Source organism: Equus quagga, chromosome 18 (genome assembly GCF_021613505.1).
Source record: "Equus quagga isolate Etosha38 chromosome 18, UCLA_HA_Equagga_1.0, whole genome shotgun sequence".
In the NCBI taxonomy this organism is placed as follows: Eukaryota; Metazoa; Chordata; class Mammalia; order Perissodactyla; family Equidae; genus Equus; species Equus quagga.
In genome coordinates this window covers 22,080,999-22,101,860 of record NC_060284.1, presented here as the reverse complement: position 1 = coordinate 22,101,860, position 20,862 = coordinate 22,080,999, and the positions used below count along the sequence as shown (strand labels likewise).

The window sequence follows — 20,862 nt, the reverse complement described above, 5'->3', positions numbered from 1 at the left end:
ACTGGCAGCAATCTTCCTTAAGCAAAAAAAGGACAAAAAAAAAAAAAACAAGAAATAGACTAATAAAAATTTCTACATTCTTGTGGTTATGTAGAAAATAGTGGGTCTTTTGGAAACTGTGTTTGGAAATTGTTGAATGGGTGTGCTATGCAATTTTGATACTAGTTTGCATTAATATCACAATGAATAGCAGTTATAATTTCAATTTTGTCTGTGAAATATTCTTTTAGACATCTTTAGGATCTTTATTTATAATGACAGAAAAAAAGAATCTTTACTGAAATAATGTTTAATTACTAAAATATTTCCTAGCTTTCAGCTTATGTGGAGAAGTTGTGGAAGCCACCTATGAATCCATTTGCTGAATTTATGGAGAAGCCCTCAAATGATGGAAGTCATTCAGAAGAACTGTTTTCCCATTTTAAAAGTAGACGAGAGAAAGAACATTTACCACAGCACGCCAGTGAAAGTCAAGTCTGCTGGTATTCTCAACAATAACAGGGGATATCTCATTTTCTGATTTCAGAGTTTCATGTTTTGTCCATATTGTAAATTGTTTGAATCAAATACAGCATTCTTTTGAGAATATCTTCTTCAAAGCTAATAATTCATATATTCATTTAATCTGATTACAAATATACTCGCTTAGCAGAATTTGACTAGTTTTTTTGAATCTTAATGAAAGCAATTAAAAATGAAAACCTTACCTATTAAGAATTTGTAATGTATAAAGGTTTTTACGGTAAATTAAACTATAAATACTTTGGAATATTGGAAATGTAGTTAATAAGTGATCAGTCACTGTCCTTTGGTGTATTGCTGTATAACAAATACCTATCATATTTTGCTTCTTTAGTATGGAGAATAACACTTGTTATTTATATGACTCATTGCCCCCAAAAATGCCAATCTTAAAATACCATTATTGTCCGTATGGATGGTGTAGTCCAGCTTCTGATTTAGCTTGTTATAAATGAAAATGATATTTTGTCATCTATAATCATTTTTGATGTTCTGCCCTTGGCTTTTAGTAATGGACTGGTGTCATTTATAGTCAATATTTTCTTAGGCCCATCACTTTAAGTCGGTGGTGTTTAAGAACCAAATCTAGTATTTGACATAACCACTCAGACGCCATCAATTGTTGATGAGCCATTATGTTCCATAAAGAAAGAAAAGAGCTGCCAATTAAAGACAAAATTATATCTTATCACTTGAAATTTTATTTATAAATCTTGAAAAAGCTCCTTCAAACATAATTACACATAGATTTTTAATCCAAATAACTCTGTACTTATATAAAAATAAAATGTGAGTGAAATAAATTAGTTAAGGTATTCTCAAAACTTCTTTATACTCAAAGTCCAACTCTTTGGAGTCATTCTTTGACTCAGAGTTGTCCTTGCTATTGAGTATTGGTGAGATGGCATTTCTCAGGAGCATCTTTAAATGAAATAAAACTTATCTATGCTGAGCTCTTAATTACAACATACAGCAAGCCTACATTGGAGTCTTGCTTCTGGAATGTTGCTAAACATTCCTACTTCACCAACTCCCTCAACCCCTCTCTAGGAGCCTTCGTTCCCAGGGCTTAGGAAGGTGCTGCTCCCTAGCCCTGGGATATCCTCCACAGCGTTGGATGCCCATTCTGTGTGTTTTGGTTTTGTGCAGGAAAGACATGTCAGGACTGCCTCCTGACTGACAAAGATTGTAAGAAGCATCCTGATTTCAGGATGTAAAAATGTGGGCAAAAAAAAGAAATGTATCTTACAGTGTTACACAGTAGTGTCTAGGTAAAACGTAATCAAGAAGGCAAATACCAGTTTTGTTCTGAATGATAACGTATCCTAAAGTCGAATGTAAAGGACTTTTAGACACCTGGAGAGCTTTAGGTTTTTTTTGTTCCATTTGTTTAGCTTATTCGTTCTTCTAGAGGAAATTTTTTTGTGAAAAACAGTTAAGTTTCAAGAAAGGATTTGAGACTAGGATTTAGAAAAACAAATCTTTTCGGTTTGGAGTAAGGAAGAAGGAAGGAAAGAAAAAAATGCATATACACATTCAAACAAATCGTTTACCAACCAGACAAGGGATATTGAATAATTGTCAAATAGCACGTGAAACACTGCTATTGGGTTTGTGTTTTACATATTTTAAAATTTTAAAAACTGTTTTTCCATGTATAATAAGTGTAGAAAAAATGTGGATGTATGGAAAAAAATTCATACAGTTTCAGTGACAATTTACTGTTACATTTTGCACAACAGTTTATGGAACTGTAATATTTAGTCAAAGTATGCTATATTTGCATAAAAAGTATAACTAGTTTATATGTCAGATTTAACTTAAATTTTATTTGTGCATATGTAATTAGCCTAAAGCAGGACATCCTAAATGAAAAGACCGAATTGGAAGCAACATTTAAGGAAGCTGAGTTGGCAACCTTTTCTGTAGAATTACTTTTGCCGTTATTTAAGGACACTATTGAAGAGGTGAGTTTTGAAAATGTGAGTATTTGACTTGTGAACATCTGATAAAATGAAAAGCTTTTATAATACCCGGAATGCATTAACTGAGGTCTCATATCTTAAAGTAGTTAAGGCGGTACTGGTATTTTATACCGAAAAATGCAGATTTATCACTGTTCCTTAGTTCTGTGTCATTAACTGCAATTCTTTTCCTCAAAGGTGGTCTCAGGCAGGCACCTGAGAAGAGGCTGAGCTGGAAACTGTGTACCTTGGTACTTGACTTATCTGGAGTTGAACTAGAGAGTCAACTTTTCTCGAGTGAATTTAAAACTAAAATATTCTGAGAAATGAAAATATCTATTTTCTGTAGTGTTATGCAGAATAGAAAACTGTATTCTAAAGTTTCATTGTACCAAAGTTTGAGTTGGGGACAAAAAATAGATTATATTCTATTCGTTTTATTAAAATAAGTGTCCAAAAAACATTTTAGGGTTTAAGCCCTTATTTTGATTTCATTTTACTTTAATGGACTATGTAACAGGTCCTCTTTACTATTGATAAACTTGGTAAAATTTACTATTTGCAAAAGAATGATTTCGTTACTAGGAAAAAGTATTCTTTGATAATAATAATATTATATTTTAGAGTGTCAATGCTATGTCTTACAATGTGTATGTGGTTCTTATGTTTTGTCAGGCTAATCTTTCTGCAGCCAATTTGAAGAAGTTTTCTAAACAGAAGAAAACATTAACGAAAGAATTAGACACTTTTAAACATGTGAAACAAGCTTTAGAACATCTTCTTAGGAAGACAGAATACCAACACATAAGGAACACTAAGCACTAATTTAATAGTGATATTTGTCACTTGGAGGGTGTATTATTTCTCAAATTATAGAAGTTAAAATACTGGTAGATTTGAAATGGAAATAATTCTTGAATTTTTGTTTGAAATGACAATCTTAAACTAATCTCTACTTTTTAAATGTTTCATAAATAGTTCTACATGAGAACAGCATGTTTTTAATAGAAAATGTATTTTTATTCTCTATCTCAAAAACTTTCACTGTTTGTCATACTTCATTCAGCTGATTACAGTAGAATACTCTTAGAATTTAAGCTCTTGTGTACATTGTATTTATACATTCATATATTCTTTTTTGTAACAGTTTTATTAATTATAAACACATACTGTGCAATTCACCCATTTATAGTAGGCAATTCAGTCATTTTTAGAGTATTCATAGAATTCTGCAGCCATCACCACAATAAATTTTAGAGCATTTCCATCAGTACAAAAAGAAACACCACACCCTTTAGAAGTTCACCTCCCCTCCCCCCCCACCCTTCCTTTGCCCATTATCTACTTTCTGTCTCTATGGATTTCCCTATTCTGTACATTTCATATAAATGGAATCATATAGTATGTGGTTATTCATAACTTCCTTCTTTCATTTAGCATAATGTTTTCAAGATTCATCTGTGTTGTAGCACATAACAGTACCTCATTCCTCTTTATTACTGAACAATATTTTATTGTATGGGTATAACCGTTTATTTATCCATTCTTCAGTTGATGAACATTTCAGTTGCTTCTCCTTTTTGGCTATTATGAAAAAAGCTGCTGTGAACATTCATTTATAAGATGTATATACCCAAGAGAAATGAAAACATATATGTATGCCAAGTGATTCTGCTGTGTACCCTTACAGAGTCCAAGGATGGGTTTCGTGAAGTCCATGAGCCCTCTGAAATTGTGTGTACAATTTTGCATTATATGTACATGCATGTATGCTTTGGAGTGAAAGGAATTCTTAGCTTTTTCACATTCTCAAGCAGGAGTATGACCGTCAAAATGAATAAACGTTCTTCTGTGTTCTCATTTAAAATGTCAGAATGCTGTTATTGATTTGCTGTAATTCTTTAAAAAATTTCATATTACAAAATTTAGGTTGTTTTTAATTTTTACCTATTTATAAACACTGTGAGCTTCCTTTGTATACAGTATTTTTGTGATTTTTATGTCATTAGCTTGTACTTTCTGAGGCATTTTTTAGAGATTAATTTAGTAAATTAAGTAATTTTGTAAATCATGGACAAAAAATGATTTGGAACACTTCGGCAAAAATCCTTCTGATGGTACACTTTATAAAAAATCTGAACTGTGCATAGTAGTTGTCCATATTAATTAATTTTTTTTTTTAAGATTGGCACCTGAGCTAACAACTGTTGCCAATCTTCTTCTTCTTTTTCTTTTCTTCTTCTTCTTCTCCCCAAAGCCCCCCCAGTACACAGTTGTATTCTTGTTGTGAGTGTGCCTCTGGTTGTGCTATGTGGGACGCCACCCCAGCATGGCCTGATGAGCAGTGCCTTGTCTGCGCCCAAGATCCGAACCGGTGAAACCCTGGGCCACCAAAGCAGAGTGTTCGAACTTAACCACTCTGCCATGGGGCTGGCCCCCATATTAATTTCTTAAGTGATGATTATTCCACTTCCTACTTTATGTAGAGAAATAAAATTTGTGAACACTGATTTGTAATATCTTTTTTTCACAGAGAGGGGACAGTTTATCCAGCATGTTAGAAAAGCTAACTGATAATGAAAGTGAGAACACTGTAAGTCTTTTCAAACTTTGTGTCTGTTCTTCTGACATTTTTTGTTTGTATGTTGCTTGGTTTTATAAAATTAGCCAGTATATCTAAGTTTGATATTTCTAAATTTTACATTATATTTGCTGAAGGATCTTAAGAACAAGATACTTGAAAAGGAGACCTATATCCAAGAACTTTCTTGTCTGTTTCAGAATGAAAAGGTAAGCAAGTTTTGAGCTTAATTCACCGTATTTTCTTAATATTGACGCCCTTTTCCCCTTCTTTCCATCCTGGCCCCCATATCCTCAGAAATACAAACAGAAAGGTTTTTAGATTATTTGGATATTTTGCAAGTTTTATGTATCAAACATCTAATTTTTTAAAGTTTTTTTTTTAAGAGTTTTATGGTGTTTCACTCAGCGTACTTGGCATAGATCACTATATATTAGGAACTGTGTAAATTTGTATCGTATTTTAATTTTAGTATAAATTGAGGAATTTCAGTGTTCGTAGGAGCATTTTAGACATACCCATAATATTACTTATGAGGATAATGAGGATAGATGGGACTTTTAAAAAGATAATTATCAGGAGCCATTAAATGAAAGGAGGGAGGAGAAAACATCCTGATAGTTTTATATAAAATACATTTGTAATGGGGGGGTAGTGGTTTATATAAAGTGGTACTTCGCTTTTTATCAGCTTTTTAGTCCGTGTCTAAATATGGGTAAAGTTAAAGATTGTGGAGAAATACATGAAATAACACTTTTTTGTTTTCTCTGTTTTAGGAAAATGCTTTGAAAGCAAACCGTTTTTCACAATCAGTAAAAGTAGTGCATGAACGACTACAGCTCCAAATTCATAAAAAGGAAGCAGAGAATGATAAATTAAAAGAACACATAAAGGTTGTAAAAATCCATCCATTTTAACACTTGAAGTGATAAAATTAATGAACAACTATAAAGCCTTTCCTTAATTCTGGAATTTGGTGGTTTTGAAAGAATTCAGTTTGAGTGTTGCCATGGGAAATACATATTTGAGGCAAATCTTAATTTTAAGATTTCTAGCCCATCTGAAGATTTGTCTCCAAATCCCAATATAAAAATGCTGTGTCTTTTTTTGTGCCAATCTAGGAAGGATTTGTAGAGCTTGAATTACTTAAAAAATCTTTCCCATTATATCGTTAATTTATGTTTATTGTGGAAAATTTGTAAAATATAAAAGAGAAAATTAAAATAACTTAAAAACACCGAAACCATTGTTAACATTTTGGTAGATAGTATTCCAGTCTTTTTTTTACATTCATACATACATATAAGTATTCTCACACATATTTAGTAAGCAGTCAATAAATGTTTATTATTTTTGTGTTTGTTACTAATGGTAACAACTTTAAAATCGGTTAACCTAGGGTTTTAGGTTAGTGTTTAGATAATCGAGTAATCTCTATGCTATACAGTTTTTTAGCAGTATAATTAAGAGGAATTTTTTGATTTAAATTGAGTGGTTTAAATATTCTTTTGGAAGTCTCACAGTCACTTTGGGAAAAGAATTTGAGGATGCTATGATATGACATAGGCTAATTGGACCCACTGTCATTTTTGCCAAAGGAAAAGAAGCATCGTTCCCATCTTTAGAAGATAAGTGTACAAAGACAAACCCCACTGTGTGTGAGGACTTCTGTGCTAAATTCTGTTTGCTTTTACACTCCTGGGTCATAGCAGATGTCTGCAACCTGCGGCACATGTTTCAAGACTGCACTTGGGGTGTTTTTTTTTCCCTTCAGTGACAAGAAACCCATCAAAGGGACGTTAAGCAGGCTTATGAGGGGGTGTAAATTTTGTCCTGTGTCCTCAACATGTGCTTCTAAGCACTTTCCCCCAGAGATTCCCTGTGTCCTTTGCATAGGTGTCCTGGGGCACAGCAGATAAACCAGAGTTGGTACTGCATTGCTCTGTTCTGTTAAAAGCAGGAGAATTCATGTGATTGAACATCTCAGATAATCATCTACTTACACAAGTACATCTTACTTACACAATTTTTAGTTATATGCTCAAACAGCAGTTAGGGAAGTTTTTGAAAAGAGTCTCCTCAATTTAAAAATGAAATATTAAATGATTTTTTAAAATTAAGTTTAACAGTTACTTTCTATATCCATGATAATTTGGAGAAAGAATATAAGGCTAAAATCCTAGGATTTTGTGATGACATTCTCCTGTCTAGTACTTTGAGTTGACATTCCTTTACAAAAATTCACCTGTTTATAAACGATTAAAAGAATTTGCATTAGGTTACTGATATTTTTCTACATTCCCTCTAACATACACCCTTTGGAATTTAAGGCATTAAGTAATTGGGGGTCAGAATTTAGTTCTTTGATTTAGGTTTAACAAGTTATTTTTTAGAGTACAAACACAATGAACTCAGTTTGGCAACATAAATCCAGTTTTTTAATATTGTTGAGTCAGTGCATTATATTGGGTCTTGTAAAAATTTAAATTACATTAGGATTCTCTGAGAACTATCCCCAAGATACTTTGAACCACTTTTTCTCTCTTTATAATATATTCTCTCTTTATAATATAGCAATCATAATTAGAATATTTTCACATTTTAGAAGATATAGAGAATACTTATCTTCTAACATGCAGCGTATATAGTTCTTTGTAAATAGGAAAAGGCAAATAGTTGACTTTAAATAGGTGCCCATTCATTTGGCAAATGACTGTGAGGGATTAATTATTTTGAAACTTTAAAAATAATTTGATAGTTTCAGTACACTCCCTAATAGTCCTAAAGTGTGGGATTTGATAAATCTAGTGAGAAAGTGTTACTAGAACTTTGTTCAGAAAAATTTACTTCACCTTTGGTGTTTAAAAAGGTTTTTTTAAGGTGTAGCAGTCATTCACTGTGTGATGGTGACACCCTGTGGTTGTGTGGAGGAATGACAGCTGTATTTCCTGTGGGTCTTCATTTCTCTTAAGTAGGATTACTGTACTGCTCTTATTTGGTTTTCCCCAACTACTTATTAAAGTGTTTCCTGGGATATTTTTAGTTAGGATAGGTTTTTAAAGACAATTTAAGAATGTTTTGCTTCTTTTCCTAGTCTACCTAATTACTTTTCAAAGAGATCAAGTCTTTAAATCTTATTTAAGATGTACTTCTTAATCTCAATTTTAGTGGAAGTTAAGTTGCATAGTTTTTGTTCATCATAGAATTAAGTAGAAAAGCATCCTATCTTTTACTGTGACTTCTTTGACTTTTTTCTTAATTAAAATGGTTGTTCAGTGAATGGGAGACTAAAACCTATATTCTGTAGTAATTTTACGTTCTTTTCAGTATATACACAACTTTCAAAAAAATGTAAAAGCATTAAAATCTTAAATCTTTAAGTTCTTAGATACTTAATAGTCAAATATTTTAATTACAAAGTCTTAAAATAATTTGAAATAAAAACATGAGAGTTATCACACTAAATCATGTCTGTCATCTACCCATCCTAATATTCTGTCTCTCGTTATGTCACCAAGAGACAAGTCAAGGAAACAGTCATGCCAATGAACACCATGAAACACAGTTGGTACAAATATGCCCTCAAACATCTTTTTACCCTTACTCACTCTTATGGATGAGGGAGTCATTCATTTATCTAAACCTGTTTGGTCTTAGAATAACAACTTCTACAAACTTACTACTCATTGGGTAAATCAGTATTTTTTATTTTATTTTTAATTTTATTTTTTTGAGGAAGATTAGCCCTGAGCTAACATCTGTGCCCATCTTTCTCTACTTTATATGTGGGACGCCTGCCACAGCATGGCTTGATAAGCCGTGCATACATCCGCATCCATGGTCCGAACCAGCAAACCCTGGGCTGCAGAAGCAGAGCGTGCAAACTTAACTGCTGCGCCACCGGGCCAGCCCCTAAAGCAGTATTTTTATTGTCCTTGATGTAACTCTTTCAAGTGTCAAGGCGTGTCTCTTCATTCTAGTAAATTAAAATTTGGTAAATAAGTCTATGTTTCTCTCATCTATACCCTTCATGATCTATAGTTTTATGCTACCTCCTTTAAGCCTTTATCATTCAAACTAGAGTCCTAATATTTTTGAGGTGCAACCGACTCCTTTGAGCTTTGTGTACCTGTTGTTTGAATTGTCTGGCTAAGTTATGGTTTTTTGATTTGCAATACTAGTACTATATAATATTCTAGATCAGAAATTTGTGTAAGTCCTAGTTAATCACAAAAGTTTTAGGGAAGTTAGTGTTTGTACCATAATCACCAACATCTATAATACAAGTAGCATTAGTTTTATGTAGGCTTATATATTTTAAATTTGTGTTCTATAACTGGTTACAGATAAACAATGGTGAAATCATCTGTCATCACTGTTTTGCTTTTTAGTAATCTTATGATTACTCCTTTTGATAAAATCTGTGTTAAACCTTATTTACATATCTTTACAATGTTTACATAAACATTGGAGTTCTAAAATAATTTAATTGCTGCCGATATTTTTTTAGAGCTTAGAAACCAAGATAGCTGAATGGAACTTGCAATTGAGAAAAAGTAAGCATGAGACTGTAGCAATGAAAGATTCAAGTAAGCAAAAAGCAGTAGCTCTAAAAAGAGCATCTAAAATTTACAAACAAAGGCTTGACCATTTTACTGGAGACATTGAAAACCTTACTTCCCAGATTAGAGATCAGGTAAGTATATACATTCTTTCTTAAATGACTATTTTATGTATTTACTTTGTGTAGTTTATGTCATGATGCTTAATGTAATAGTTTTATTCTTCTCTTAATACTATTAATACTAGAAAAACTTTACTCATACTTTTTGTTTTAGTCTTTATTTTGAAAGATTACATAAAATGTCAAATTTGCATATTGAATTATATCAACATTTCCTTGGGAACTTCACTTAAAGGTTATGTGAAGTGTGTCACAAAGCTTCTGTGGCCAAGGGTAACAGTGTATACAGATTCCCCTTGGAAGTTTACAGTGCGCATTAGCATGTGAAGGGCCCTGAGAGGGCCTTCAGTAGAGCAGTATAATGAAGGGTATTGAACTCGGAGTTTCCCACCACTTATTTAACCACAGAACTCTTCTTTCACCCACAAAGCAACTCTTGGAACTGGTTCTGAGCAACGCTGAAATGCTGATGTATGTTATTGGGTCATATGCCTTCATTCAGTAATTCATTTCATTAAACTCTGTAACGCATTTAAAACTATACGATGACGTAAACACACCATGTGAAAGTTATCTTTGAGTGTAGTACAAAGTTGGAAAATGGACTTAGTGCTTTGTTGTTGTTGACAAATTATTATATTTATTCAATTAGCAATTAGTAAAATATTTACTGTTTTTAATGTCTCATTGGTATCCCACCTCTTAAGAACCAGTGTTCAGGCTTATAGAATTATTAGAGGCTTTTAGAAGTGAAAACAGACTTGCATAAACACTTGTGTAAACAAAACAACTTAATATTTTATAAGCTCCTGTTAACATTTTAAGGCCTTAATATTTAACCTACGTTCAGAGGAATTTAACTAGATAAAAAAATTGAAGACTAAGTTCAAAATCTAGAAGGTTGTGTACCTAGGTTATAGCACTACGCCTGAAAATAGTCTTGAGTGGTAAAAACTAATCGAGTCAGCATTCTTGGGATTTTCCTCTTTAAATAGTGTCATGTCATCCATGCCCCAGATCATGGTCTGGGAAGGCTCCTCCACTTGTTTACCTCGTGACACTGGGTAAGGTACTTAACCTCTCTAAGTGTCAGTTTCCTTGTCTAATAATAGGTGATAATAATATTGTCTATCTTATATGACTGTAGGCAGGAATAATTGAGAAAATATATGTCAAAGCACAGTGCCTGGCCATACTACATTTTTCCTATATTGGCCTCCTTTCTATTCCTCTGATCCATGGAGTTTGTTTTCATTGTTTTGTTTGCTGTTGCCTCTGACTGTGATGTTCTTCTCAGCTCACAATAGCTGGTTCTTTTTTAAATCATTCAGATGTCTTTTTAATTGATACCTCTTCCTAGTGGCCTTCCTTGACCAGTCCTTTTGAAGTAGTCCCACAACAATTAATTATATCAGTGTATCAAGTTTTCTTCATAGCATCCACTTTATAGGTAAAATTTATTTTCTTCCACTTTTTCTCTAATTTTATTGAGATATTCATAAAATTTCTAAATATCTTAATTTATATTAGAATTGCACAACTTACACTTTATAGTGTATATTAGAATTCATTTACATAAAATATGAAAACAGAATACTAGTCTTCGATATATCAAAATGTTACTGTGGAAAAAATGTAAACAGAAAATGTCTTGCACATAGTAATACTCAATAAATACTTGATCAGTGAGTGTCTGAATGATGAAGGAAAGAAGGAGGCACCCAATGAGTGTTAAGTGTTGTCATTACTACTTCTGGGTCTTCTGGTTAGTGATTATGGGCACTGTTGCCATTCCAGTGAGTCTAATTTTTGGTAGAATGTAGATAGGGGACATAATGGCCACAGCTCACCAGGTGGATTTGCAAAGAGTAGATTCATTTCACAATTAGTTATTTATTGAGTGTCTGCTTTATGCCAGGCATTATTCAAGGCCCTAGTAATGAACAAACCAGATAAAAATCTCTGCCTCTTGGAGCTCACATTCAAAGTGGATAAGCAACCACTACCACTTTCATCTCTTTGCTGACAGAAACAGTGTTTGAAGGCCGACAGGGTGACCTCTACAAAACAGGTTGACATCATTAAAACAAAGATAAATAAGGCTGCATTATTAAATGCTGTGGAAGTGTGGAATTGCAGGTGGCTTCTATGTATGCCATAGAGGGCTTCTTTCTCCTCTGATGCTTATGTCGTTGCTAGCATCTTCTATATAGAGAATGCAAAATGAAAAGTTCAGTAAATAGGGAATTATCTTCATTAATTATGAAACATTGTTTGAAAATAGTTACTTCAACATCCTTAAAATGTTAAGTTGGAACTGCCACTATGTGCCTATAAAATGAGTAATATAAATATGTTGTTATTAAAGTTTGCTTTAAAACTTCCATATATTCAGAACTGTACACTGAAGTTTTCTTTAACAAAAGTTCCATACTTTGTAGGATGAGTGTTTCCTTGTTTATATTGTATTTGTGTTTAGGGCCCTGAACAAAGCCGAAGTGTTACTCAATTATAAGATGAGTACTTGATGTATTTTTTAGGAAGCCAGGTTGTCTGAAACAATCTCAGCTTCCAATGCCTGGAAAAGTCATTATGAGAAAATTGTAGTAGAAAAAACTGAATTGGAAGTTCAGATCGAAACAGTGAAAAAGTAAGAAAAAAATTTAAAATCCTTTTACTGTTTACTAAGAAGTGTTTTCAGTTCTTTCCTCTTCGAGTGGTTTGTATTTTGGTTCTTCCGATTACATGTGGTAAAGGTATTGTCTATATGATTTGACATTTTTAATTCTATAAACTTTTCTTACTCTAAAAATACAATAAAAATGATTACCAGTTGAAAGTACTCACATTCTGAAATTTTGGACTTTTAGGTTAGTATTTGGTATGAGTATGTGTCATCTATCTACAGTAAATGTTAATAACTTTGTCTTAAAATGGAAGTGATACTTCTCTACTGAACAAGAATGTCTAAGTAAGAATATGTAACATAGTTTAGAATAAAAGCGTAAATGTTTTCAAAATCCTTAAAGTTATTGCTCCTTCAAGTGCCTTAAATACATAACAAAGAAAATCAATGAGTAAAAATGCATATACTTTACACTTTGAAATTTATTAATAATAAGCTAATAATAATGAAACCTGAATATTTGCTTTTAAATGATTTATCTTCTGTATATTCTCTTCAGTTTTATTATTGAAAACTAGCATATACAATTTGCTTCTAAGATTAGTTATTGTCTCACTTGATCCTTTTATTTAACCTTGTTCCTGAAATTGTGCATATGTTTGTGCACATGTGTGAATGAGAGACAGACAGACATCCCTGTGGATGAGAGACAGACAGACAGACATACCTGTGGATGAGTTTAGATGTTTTATTGAATAGCAAAGAGAATGTTGTGTAAATTTTCATTGGCATCATCAATGAGTAATTATTTCTAATCAAAGTTACTCAAGTAACCGTATAGATTACTGCTTCCTATTTCACTTGTTCTATGAGTTCTATTAACTTTTGAAACAGTGCACCCTAACAAAATAATTTCAGAAACACACTTAAAATGTGTAAGTTGAATGAAAACTTCTATGACTTTTATAAAATATATCGTTTCTTTTATAAAGGCAAATCAGTACTCTTTTGGAAGACCTGAAGAAAATGGAAGACGATGGAAAAAATTCATGTGAAGAAATTCTTAGAAAACTTCAGTCAATTGAAGATGAAAATGAAACTCTGAATCTTGAGAATACAAAATTAGAGGTACTTTGTGTCTGCATGTGTGTGCATGATTGTGTAATGACAACCTAGTCTACTTAGTAAAAGTAGCTTCAAATAACAGCATGTTTAGAAAAGTGCTCTTATATCATTTTGTCTTTTATGTTTCTCAGAGTATTAGAGTATCATTATAACAGGTAACTTCTAAAACTTTATATGTACATGCCTGTGTATGCACATGAATACACACATTTGTAACTAGATTTTTAAATGTTTATAGTTGTATACACAGATACATTTTCAAATTACTTTCAGCAGCATTAAGTAAGATTTATGAAGTTGAACAACTGTACCTCAATGCAAAAAAAATTATTGACTCCAATTTTAGCAGTTAAGTGAATCATCCACAGTTACATTAACTTTAATGCATGAGATTATTTCTAGGTGTCATCGTTACAATAGAATATAACCTCAGGCCTGATCTGTTTGAAACCAGAAAGTATGTTCTTGGCTGCTTCATAACCAGAAAGAATTTTCCAATTTAACCAAATCCAAGGGGTGATTGGTTTGTATGTGTACCAGAGAAAAGATGGGGGAGAAACTTTCATACTTTCTGAGAAAAAAGATAAATTTGAGTTTTCAATCAGCGATACAAGTAACCAGGTGAGACTTTACTAAAGTCTCATGGCATCATTTTCAGTCCCATAATACTCTTTTTGGCAGATAGTAAATAGAAGACGGAAAAGAATCTGTTTATGTAAAAGATGGCCAGAGTCGACAGTTCAAAGCTGATAGGGCATCACAGAACCTAGCCTCTTTTTACCTCTCTACTCTGCCATTCCTAGGTTGTGACCCCCATCCTCATGATCCAAAATGGCTGCTGGAGCTCTCGCCAATAATAGTCAAGTTTCAAGCAACAAGATGGAGGGGAAAAAAGATGGATTATCTCCCTCTTTTTTTCCATCTCCTCTCTTTTAGGGAAACTTCTGAAAATTCCATACCACTCGATTCTTCTACTTGTTAGGCATGTGGCCCCACCTTGCTGCAAGGGAGACTAGGGAATATAGTCTTCTAGTTATCCTGAGCTCTAGCCAAATATGAGTGTTCATTATTTCCTGCATTTTGTTCATGTTTTCCTCTATCTATTCCTATAATTTTACTATTCTTACGGTGTAGAATGCTATTTTTCTCAGTATCTAAATCCTTTTTCTTTAAAGTTCAGCTCAAATGCTGCTTCCCCACAAAGTCTTCTCAAATAGGGTGAGTCTCTCCTTATAAACTCCCATCTTTGTAGGCACAGGATGCCAGGGAAGGTGTGACATACATTTAGCTCTCAATGAATATTTATTGACTGAATCCTTAAAATGTTTTATCCAGGAAGAGGAAGCAATTTTATTTATTATGTTTATTTTCTTAATTTCCTTGATATCCTTCAAAGAGAAAAGATTAGAAGGATATCTTATTAATTATGTCTAGTTTTTAATCACATGTTAATGGAATTATTTTAAATCACATAGATATAAAAATCATTGAGTTAAAGTTTACATCTTATCATGTTGTATTAATTCAGAAACATGTATTTTTAATGCATTATTCTATGGATTTTGTTTAAGGAAAAAATCTAGATATGTTTCGCATATGTTATTTACAATGTAAAATTGCCTAGATGGTCTAATTTGTTACTTTTAATTACTTTAGATTAATTTTAGATTTTAAAGTTACAGATGAAAAAAAAACTAGCTGATATTGCTTCCAAGGCCGAGTGACCTCCTTTATTAAAACGAAAAAAGTTTATTTGGAGGGTTATAAAGTTCTATTTGTTGATTATAGAAAGTTGGAGAAACAGAAAATCACAAAGGAAAAGTAAAAAATCACCTGTAACTTCACAACTGAAAGATAACTAAAGTGACTGTTTTAGCATATATATAACTTTTGGGATTTTGGACTACTTCCAATTTTTGCTAATAAAGAAAAATGTGGATAGTTTCTTTGAGTCTTCTTGCATATCTGAGGATAAACTTCTAGAAGTAGAATTATATGGTCAAAAAGGAGACCCATTCTTAATGTTGCTGGTATATATTTCCAAATTACCTATCATAAATGGGTCCCTATACTTTTTCCCATACTAGGCAATTTTGAAACAAATCTCTCCACATTTGATAGTTGACCTCATCTAATGTTGGGCTTTAAATATCATCTGTACCCTGTGGGCTCTCAAATTTCTGTCTCTTAGCCTAGACGTTGCCCCTGAATTCCAGACATATATTTTACTGCCTACTTGGATATTTAATAGGTGTCTCAAAGTTACCATGTCCAAAGTAGAGCTCCTGTATGCCCCCACATGGTTCATGCTACAGTTTCCTCATCTCAGTTAATGGCAGTCATCCTTTCTGTTACTTGATGTCATCCTTCACTCCTTTCTCTTACACACTCTTCCAGTCTGTCAGCAAATCGCCTTCAAATATATCCAGAAGTTGACCACCTCTCTCCAGGACCACTGCCGTTACATTACCCTGGTTCAAGCCACCATCTCTCGTCGTCACAGTGACTTTTTAACTCTTCCCTTTGCTTCTGCCCTTGCCCCTGCAGTTAGCGTTCAGTGTAGCACCAGAGTAGTTCCTATAAAAATGTAAGTCAGACGTGTCACTGCTCTGCTCAACCCCCCAGTGATATCTTGGTTAATAGAGTAAACATCTCCAAGGCATTGCACCATCTGGCTTTCCTTTTTCTCTCTGACCTCACCTTGCGCTCTCCCCTTTGTTTTCTCCCTTCTGCCACACGGGCCTTCTTGCTGTTTTCTCCTAATGGCTGGGCCTTCCCCACCATTGCCTTTGTCTACAGGAATTCTCTCCTCTCAAAGAGCCATGCTTCCTTTCGCTGTTTGCTCCAAAGTCTCTTTCTCAGGAGGCCTCCCTGGCCCAGCCCCAGCTTGTCATTCCTAGCCTGCTTTCATGTATGATATATTTTATTTCTTATTCTTGTTTTTTGTCCATCTATCCCTTGTTTTTTCTGTCTATGCATGAAGTATGTAAGCTCCATGAAGGAAGGAATTTTTGCTTTTTTCTCACTACTAGAAAATATCCAGTGCCTAGAGCATTTTTTAATAACTAGTAAACATATTTCTTTATGTATTCATTGATCCTTTACATTTCTGCCTTTTTTAATTACTTACTAATTATCTTTTGTATGTCTTTTTTCTTAATATATAAGAACTTGCTGTATATTATATTTTGTCATAATTTGTTACTTTTTTCACATTTTGATTGCTTCAGACTTTCTGAGGGGGCTATGAAATTTTGGACATATTTTTTTTCTTTTATGGCATCTGTTGGGAGTCTCTCACATTTTTGCACATCTTGCAAGCAGAGGCACTGACTGCCTATAAGCCAGACTGTCTTTTCAAGGGTGTTTCTATAATGAACATCCTTGGAAGGTAGCAATGCTTCATTCTACTGCAGGATAGGTGTGCTTTACTGGCTGTTTTAAGAGATCTGGGTTCCCTAAACTCAGGGTTGCTCTTCTGTAATCTATCTGACTGCATGTACAGGTATCATCTGGCCCTCTTTGTGTTGCCCTGTGGGAACTGGGGCTTAGGAGACTAACACACATTCTGACATCTGGCTACTGCTATTGCAGTGAGTAATAAAGTCCTGCGTCTCTGACCCAGAAGTCTCATATCTTCTGCTAGCATCCAAGAAACTGCGCTAGGCTAACTTATAAACTTGGAGGGTAAAATCTCAGACACGTACAGTTCTCGGTATCTTCTTTTGGCTTTATGCCTAATAGGGTTTTTGCTATCCTAAACTCAAATAAAATTTTACCTGGATCTTCTGTGAAAATTTTTAAAGCTTTATTTTTTATATTTAACAAATATAAAAAAATAATGTGGGGTAGAGGCAAATCTATTTTTTGCCTAGTAAACAGTTGTCTTATTACCATTATTTACTGATCCATATTCTCCCCATTGATTTAAAAATCCAACCCTTGTCATATACTAAATATAATTTTAGTGTGTGTATTTTTCTTTTTCTGTTCCATCGATCTCTGTATTCTTATTTAGTATTTTAATAATTTTAGTTCTTTATACATTTTAATATATAATACATACTGAGATTCTCCATTTAGTATTCTTTTCAAATTTTTATTAATCTTTTCTATTTATTTTTCCATATGAATTTTAAATTAATTTTGTCATATTCCCTCTTCCTCCAACTGTTATCTTTTGGTTGAAATTGCATTAAAGTTTTATTGATTTGGAAAAAAATCTTATCTGTCAATAGTATTGAGTCTTCCCATCCAGAAACATGGTCTTCCTATTTTCCAAGTCTTTTTTCTTTTCTTTTTTTTTTTTTTTGGTGAGGAAGATCGTCCCTGAGCTAACATCCATGCCAGTCTTCCTCTATTTTGTGTGGGGGATGCCACCACAGCATGGCTTGATAAGCAGTGTGTAGGTCCATGCCTGGGATCAGAACCCACAGACCCTGGGCCACTGGAGCGGAGTGCACAAACTTAACCACTACACCACCGGGCCAGCCCCCCAACTCTTTTTTTGTCAGTAAATTTTAAAAGTTTCAAAAACACATTTCTTGAATAATTCTTATTAACGTTGTTCATAGGTATTACTTTTTGAAATTCTTTTTTTAGATTAGTAATTGTATACAGTCAAAAAAAGTATTTTATGATTTTGTTGATAAATGAGTTATGTTTTCATAATCCTATAGCATGAAGTACAAATGAGTTCTAATGATTTATAAAATCTATTTATATATTCTTTGCTAGACTACACTTGCTGCTTTGAAGGACGAGATCGTTTCTGTTGAAAATGAACTCGTAGAATTGCAAGAAGTAGAAAAACAACAGAAAACTCTTATTGAAGTGTATAAAACTCAGGTAACCATTGCATTTATTTTAACGTTTGTTAAATTTGGTAGACAATTTAAAATACCACATTTGCTTATGATCTAAATAGACAGAAATAAAGAAAAGTAGAGCTATTATTTTGTGATAGACTATGATATGTCCCAAATATTTCTTAATGTTCCAAATACTTTTATAAATAGATGATTCTGCTGATCCTTTATTCAAACATTGTCTGTGTATGTATTGGATATTCCTAAAAGTAGATCTAAAATTAATTATATAGGTGTAATGTAAACCTTATGCATAATCTCATTAATCTTGGTTAAAGTTGTTATCTTCTATATTTAATGGTATTGTTTTGGAACAGTGACTCCCTTCTAGGGTCATTAAAGCCCCATATGCCCTATTTCCCAATAAATAAGGAAAGTATAATTCAGATTTACTCACATGAAAGACCTGAAAAAGAACATATGACAATACAGATGGAATAGAACATGTGTTCAATGTTAATTTATAGAAAAGCTTATATTTTGGAAATATAGTGTTCAAGAAAAACTTCATGAGAAAGATGAGACTCTTGCAGGTCCTTGAATGATGGGTAACAAACTAGTCAATAAAGAGCTAGTCAATAAACTAGTCAATAAATAAAACTTTATTGGGAGAGAGTGTTTGAATTACAGAATAATGAACTAAAGGTAAAAACATAAGGTGGGCATAGTGTAGGTAAATAGGAAGGGGCTGCATCTGGATGGTTTAGATGGGAAAATGGAGTTGAGACCTCCAGTTGGAATATTGCAGTCATCAGGAGGTAAGAATGGAGACTGTGGTGGACTGTGGGACGTGTTAACAAGAACGTTATCTGGGTGTTCCAGCTGGTTGTTTGGGTTTAATCCTTTGGCAAGAATTCTGTGGATGAGTTACCATATTATAGGCTCTGGGCCTTGTATAAAGTGCTCTGTCAGATATTTTTTGAGCAGATTTTGATATGGAAGATAAAATAATTGCTATAGGAGCTAGTTTGGTATGGGAGTCTGATTCTTTAAAGTGACATTGACCTGCAGATGAAGATCTCTAATATTCAGAGTTCCAGTGAAGAGTCTAGAAGTATTGATGGGAAAAGACAGGTTAATCATAAAAGGATTGTGGATTAGCATAGAGCATTGAGTGATTCCCATACTTAAAGAAGGGATAACGTTAGATAAACATAAGGAAGGTATTGATAGAGAACTAATTATTTGTTTAAAATTGAAAATTCAAATTTTTGGCTTTTTATTTCGTTATGGTCCTAATAATGAAATAATACATCTTACTCTAATAATATATTTTATTTTCAGATACAAAAGTTGCAAGAAGCAGCTGAAATGGTGAAAAGCAGATGTGAAAATTTACTACATGAAAATAAGCTAATAACAAAAAACAAAAGTAAAAAATTAGAGAAGGTGAGTTTGACGTTTAAATAATAGTATTTTGTTTATATGTTTTGTATTTTATGCATATTACACAAATTCTTTCATGTTTGTCAGTTTATCTCATTTAGAACTAGGAATTATCTGTTGTCAATCTCTGTAGGAGTTTGTTTTCTGAGGAAATAATGTTTCTTCCAGGCTTGAAATGTTGTTTGTTTGTGTGAATGTTTTTTACTTTTTTTCTTAATATTTGGAAAATAGCATAAATGTTTAATTTTTGTGATACAAGAGCAGACTTGAATAACCATAAGTATGCAAACTTGAGTGCCTGTCATTTTTAGTCTCACCTTTTTTCCTAGTAGTAAATCTTTTGTGTCTAAAAAACCAAGTATTCTCTGCTAAATGTTTTTGTGGAAGAAAAATAGCATCATTTAAAAAAACCCAGTATTGTTTCCTTTTTTCACCCTATTGCAACAGAATGAGGGGAAGGCCAGTATTGGCAGGTTATGATGTTTTTGTGAATATTTTTAAGTTTTTAAATGAAACCGTATCCTTTTTTGGGTCTTTTCATGTTTTGGTAAGGAAGCAGTGAAAGTCGTCGGATGCTAACTCCCGGCCGGAGAGGTCATGGGATGTCACTGGACAGTTCTGACTGAGTGTAATGAGGTGGCTGTCTCTGGGTTGTCCTCGTGTCTTGGGGTTAAGAAGTCAAAGTGAGGCACCAGCGAAGAAGAGATCGGCGGGAGCAGGCGTTCTGCTGGTTAAACAAAGCTAAAGAGCCCATCAATCATGCAACTTACTGCTTTCTGAGAATTTCTCTTCACCTCTTCTTAGCAGACCAGAGGAGGCATCATTTCATGCCTCTTCATCCCTTTTTCTCAGAAGACATACCAGTGCAAATGTCCCTTTTCTGCTAGGCAGCACTGTAAATAAAAGCCTATTAAGAGACCTGTTGAAAGCAGATGGGGCAGGAGCCTGTGTTTTTTAAATACTTTGAGGTCACAATATTTTCTTACTGATTTTCAACCAGAAAGGTCATTTTTTAAAATGAAGCCTTCCTCTCCTTTTTCCGCTCCTTTAAGTCCTGGTTTTCTCGCAGGTTCTTAGGTGCTGGGAGACTCAGAGGGATGCTTTGT

General features: G+C 33.4%; 1 protein-coding gene across 5 annotated transcripts in view; it reads left to right on the top strand.

Annotated features, from left to right (window-relative positions):
* The window catches only part of ODF2L (outer dense fiber of sperm tails 2 like), a 38,143-nt gene that overhangs the window by 6,695 nt on the left and 10,586 nt on the right, over positions 1-20,862 (top strand). For all 5 annotated transcript variants that reach the window (XM_046645786.1, XM_046645783.1, XM_046645785.1 and 2 more), the window contains exons 2-11: positions 313-482; positions 2,372-2,489; positions 5,020-5,079; positions 5,205-5,276; positions 5,844-5,960; positions 9,578-9,763; positions 12,292-12,401; positions 13,370-13,505; positions 18,240-18,350; positions 19,655-19,759. In XM_046645786.1, coding sequence (XP_046501742.1) covers positions 313-482; positions 2,372-2,489; positions 5,020-5,079; positions 5,205-5,276; positions 5,844-5,960; positions 9,578-9,763; positions 12,292-12,401; positions 13,370-13,505; positions 18,240-18,350; positions 19,655-19,759 — 1,185 coding nt within the window. The remainder of the gene's footprint in view (positions 1-312; positions 483-2,371; positions 2,490-5,019; positions 5,080-5,204; positions 5,277-5,843; positions 5,961-9,577; positions 9,764-12,291; positions 12,402-13,369; positions 13,506-18,239; positions 18,351-19,654; positions 19,760-20,862) is intronic.